The following is a 4670-nucleotide window of genomic DNA, read 5'->3' as shown; positions in this document are numbered from 1 at the left end:
CTTAATGTCATGTTGATTTTCACCCTTCCTTTTTTTTTTTTTCAACGGGATCATTCAGACAAATCAAAGCCCCCAAGGTTTGCCCTTGAATCTTTGCTACAATTGGAATAGTTCATTTGTCCAGATTTATATTTTTCTCCAGGATTATAAGTAAGTGTGCCCTAAGAGTTAGTGAGAGGATTCAGTTAAAATTCTAAAGAACTTGGAAAGTGGCTAGTCCATTAGTAGCAGGAAATAAAATTCAGTGATTATTTTAATATCATAATTACTAGTTCCGTGATTAAGATCAGGGTCTTTTGGAATCATTTAATTCCATTTCCTTTTAGTTTTTCTCAAAGCTTCTTCTCATTGCCTGAGTGGATTTGTTACCTAGACAGATGCTCAGGAAGGCTGGTCTCCAAGACACTGCCAGAGAGGATTAGTGTTCTAGCAATTGGCATTCTAGTTGTCCACCTCTTGTTAGGTGGTGGGTTTGACTTCTTCCTTCTCTCCTGAAACTAACCCTACATGGATTAATTGAAAGAAAACTGAGATAGCTGATCTTCCAAAGCAAAGGGCAGTCAATTGACCCAGGATTTGGCCTTCGTTGAGCTTCTGTCAGAAGCAGCCATGTCCCAGTCTTTGTGTTGTTTATACTGGCCTCATTCTTCCCCTCTGCCACAGCCTCGCCCCAGCTGTGCTGCATTGAATTTGCTAGCTCAGAATACGTCATTGTATCAGGGGAAAACCACTTCCCTTCTTTTAGACATTCAGAATACATTAGTTTTCTCTTTGCCCACAAAACAACTGCGGACTTTTACTTTCTAGGAAAGTATCAAAGGGAAACAACAACAACAACAAAAAACTAGTCTTAAAATGATAGAGATGCCGCCCTTTGCCTTTCTTTGCGTTATTGTTCTTACCTCAACGTGAATTAGAACCAGAGCAGAAGCAGCAGGACAAATGCTGACCAACAAGTCACTGAATGAATGTTGAAACTTTAAGTGAAAAATTACACTCAAGTAAAGGAAAGAAGGCTATTTCTCCCTGAACAAGTAGCCTGGTTCTCACCATCCTGAATTCTCAGAGGGAGAAAGAAACAGAGGAACAGATATGCCCAGTGGAATCAACTGCCTGAATGAACAACTGTAACTCACTAGATCCTGTGACATAAGCTTCCAATGAGAGAAAACACCATCACGGAATCTCCTTCTTCCAGCTCAGAACAAGTCTTGAACAGTTTAAGTAAAAGGATTGAATAATAAAACCATACTTGGCAACACAGATAATATTTATCTACTGAGAGCAAAATAATTGCAGTTAGAAATTCCTCTACCAACTTGCACAAATACATATTTGCTCTCAGTATCTGAGCACTGCTGACACTTTGGACATCTGGGGACATGTGTCAGGAGAGGAGGAGGTCACCACTGAAAACTAGGGTTCTTCACACAAACAATGCCGGGGAGAGAATGGAGGTTTAGGAAGATGATTTATTTGCCCAACAAATAAACAAGCCCTCTACAGAAGGGAGATTTTCGAGTCCACTGAATGTGGTGAGCCTGTTCTCAGGGAGGGAGTCCAGCAGGTGAGGAAGAGACTCTGTCACTCCAAAGGACAGGGTGTGGCTCCATGTGATCTCTCCCTTATGAGTGAAGTGCTGCTGGGGAAATAACAATTATCCTGGATTTAGAACTTCCACACCCATGTTCTCTGAGAAGAACCAGGATTCTGGAGCGAGTATTGGCCCAGTCTGTGGAGGACGACAGGTCTCCAAGAAGAAAATGGTGGAAAGAAATGATGATATCTGTAACAATCCTAACCTCGTGGTTCCCTGAAGCACAACCATATGGACCTGAAGGAAGGTGTTCTAGAAGGAAGAGAAACATGGGAGGAGTTCATGGACTCATAATAATCAGCCTCTTCTCTAAATCAAACACTAAAGAAAACTCATCATTTGTTTCAAAGAACTTAATTGCCAGAGTGATCTGGTAAATCCCTAAATAAATACAAAAACCAGAGAGCTAAGGGAGCCTGTCTTCCCCTGTAAAGTAAGAGGAAAAATGGAGCCTAATATCAGGGCTACGGATGTGTTCATGGACAAGAGGAGAGCAGCATTTAGGCATGAGAGACAAAGAGCAATAATGTATGTAATCACAAATGCCCATCAATTCTGACTTAAGACAAAGACCTTTCTCATTTGATTGATAAATATCTGTTTGGATAGGTATATTTGAAGTTATTAGGAAATAGGTAAAATCAATAGCTTAGATTGATGACATTTTCTTGAATCATACTCTGAATACATAAATGAGAATCAAAAAAGGAAGTAAAAGTGTAGAGAAATGATTAGAAAATGAAAATTACCGTGTTCCCTATTTAATGGCCTTGCTTCAAAAGCATGGCATCAGAAAACCTACCTCAAGGTTCCACCAGACACTGTCTCAGCCAGGCTAGCAGCAGCCTCATCTTCCCCATGGCCTTCGTGCTCTCTCTACTGATGGCCCTGGTGCTGGTCAACTATGGCTCTGAAGGATCCCTGGGCTGTGACCTGTCTCAGAACCACGTGCTGGTTGGCAGGAAGAACCTCAGGCTCCTGGACCAAATGAGGAGACTCTCCCCTCGCTTCTGTCTGCAGGACAGAATGGACTTCGCTTTCCCGCAGGAGATGGTGGAGGGCGGCCAGCTGCAGGAGGCCCAGGCCATCTCTGTGCTCCACGAGATGCTCCAGCAGAGCTTCAACCTCTTCCACACAGAGCGCTCCTCTGCTGCCTGGGACACCACCCTCCTGGAGCAGCTCCGCACTGGACTCCATCAGCAGCTGGACGACCTGGATGCCTGCCTGGGGCAGGTGATGGGAGAGGAAGACTCTGCCCTGGGAAGGATGGGCCCCACACTGGCCGTGAAGAGGTACTTCCAGGGCATCCATGTCTACCTGCAAGAGAAGGAATACAGCGACTGTGCCTGGGAAATCGTCAGACTGGTAATCATGAGATCCTTGTCTTCATCAACCAGCTTGCAAGAAAGGTTAAGAATGATGGATGGAGACTTGAACTCACCTTGACAGGACTCTCACTGACTAAGATGCAACATCATCCTTGTATGCTCACCTGCGGTCATTTAAGAGATTCTGAATTCTGCTTTAGCCACAATATTTATTGAATTTAATAAATAAATACTTTCTCAGTAGTAATAAGCAAGTAGATATAAAAAGTATTCAGCTGCATGGGAATCAGTCCATAGCGATGACTTCCCTGATGTTATTTATGTGTTTCTTTATGTACATATTTTCATTTATTATTTTATCTCATCATATTTATATTTTCATATAAAATTTTTGGTTACATCATAATAAAATTTAGAAAACATGTTCATTTCCTCAATCTTCTAATTTGTTTTCTTCATTAAATTCTTATGAAGGTAAACTTGTTTATTCATTCTGAAGACCATATCCTTATTTTGTCTCCATAAACCTATTGTGGAATAGCATCTGTCCATTTATACTTTAGAATGGTTCTATTACTTCTCAGGACTTGATTGTCAAAAGGTGGAATTCCTGGAGTCCCCTGGCAGTCCAGTGGTTTGGACTCCATGCTTCCAGTATGAGAAGCTCAGGTATGATGGATATCTGCTCAGAGAACTACGATTCTGCAAGCTACAGAGTGCAGCCTTCCATCCCATCCCTTCAAAAAAAAAAAGAAAACAAGGTAGAAAAAGGCGTCTCTGAAACTGTGGAAAATGATTAGTCCTGAAGTCACAAATAAACTAATTTATACCCAGTCAGCAAAGAACTGTTGGTGTCAGTATCTGGGGGAAGACTCATCTCCAGAAAAGTTGCCAACATGTGGTGTTGACTGACTGATGCTGACCCCTGTTACTCTTCTTCCCACCTTCTCCTCAGTCCTGCTTTACTGAACAATTCACTCCTTACACAATATCTTCACTGCCTTCAACACAGGAGCTATGTCTGTGGTTGATGATGGTTTCTAGTTTCAAAGTTTCTCTCAGTGGAAATCACTGGAAGACAGCATAAGTGAAAGGGGAGTTCTCGAAGTTTCAAAACCTTTGAATTGCAGCTCTGCTATTTAACAGCAGTGTGACCCTGAAAAATGTCACAAACACTAAGGAGAAGGACATGGCAACCCACTCCAGTATTCTTTCTTGAAAATCCCATGGACAGAGGAGCCTCGTGGGCTACAGTCCATGGGTCACAAGAGTAGGACATGACTGAACCAACTTAGCATGCACGCAGGCACGCATGCTGTCTTGATCCTCTTCTTTAATATGGGGGAAATAACAGGAGTTTTTCACAGGATTACTGTTAGGGTCAATGAGCCCATATTACAAGAAGCATAAAAGTGTGCCTGGCAGAAATGATCAGGACAGTGAGTCCCAGAGTAGCTGCCCACAATAAGACAGGACAGCTCGCCTGAGGCAATGACTGTAAGGTAACACTGGAAAGATGCTAAGTCTTTGGTAAAAATATTTAACTTGGGTGCTAGTTTCACAGTTTAGTTTGTGAACTCTACTGTGCTCAATGCTGAAGACAATTCCAATTTTGGTGTCTCAGACTTCTAGAAGCATTCTTAGCAAGTCATAGAAATTCTTTGAGAAAGAAGGATTAGTAGAAAATGCTTTGATCTACTATAAAAATGAATAATAGGGAAATCATAGAGATCTCATATGAATGC

At 41.9% G+C, this 4670-nt stretch overlaps 1 protein-coding gene across 1 annotated transcript; it reads left to right on the top strand.

The window, feature by feature from the left end:
- Positions 1–2455: 2455 nt before the first annotated feature.
- LOC122685925 (interferon omega-1-like) lies at positions 2456–3043 on the top strand. The gene has a single exon (XM_043890959.1). It carries the CDS (start codon positions 2456–2458, stop codon positions 3041–3043), a length of 588 nt encoding a protein of 195 aa, XP_043746894.1.
- Positions 3044–4670: the final 1627 nt, after the last annotated feature.

This window comes from Cervus elaphus, chromosome 29, assembly GCF_910594005.1.
Source record: "Cervus elaphus chromosome 29, mCerEla1.1, whole genome shotgun sequence".
NCBI classification, from domain to species: Eukaryota; Metazoa; Chordata; class Mammalia; order Artiodactyla; family Cervidae; genus Cervus; species Cervus elaphus.
This window is presented reverse-complemented; position numbering and strand designations above follow the sequence as displayed.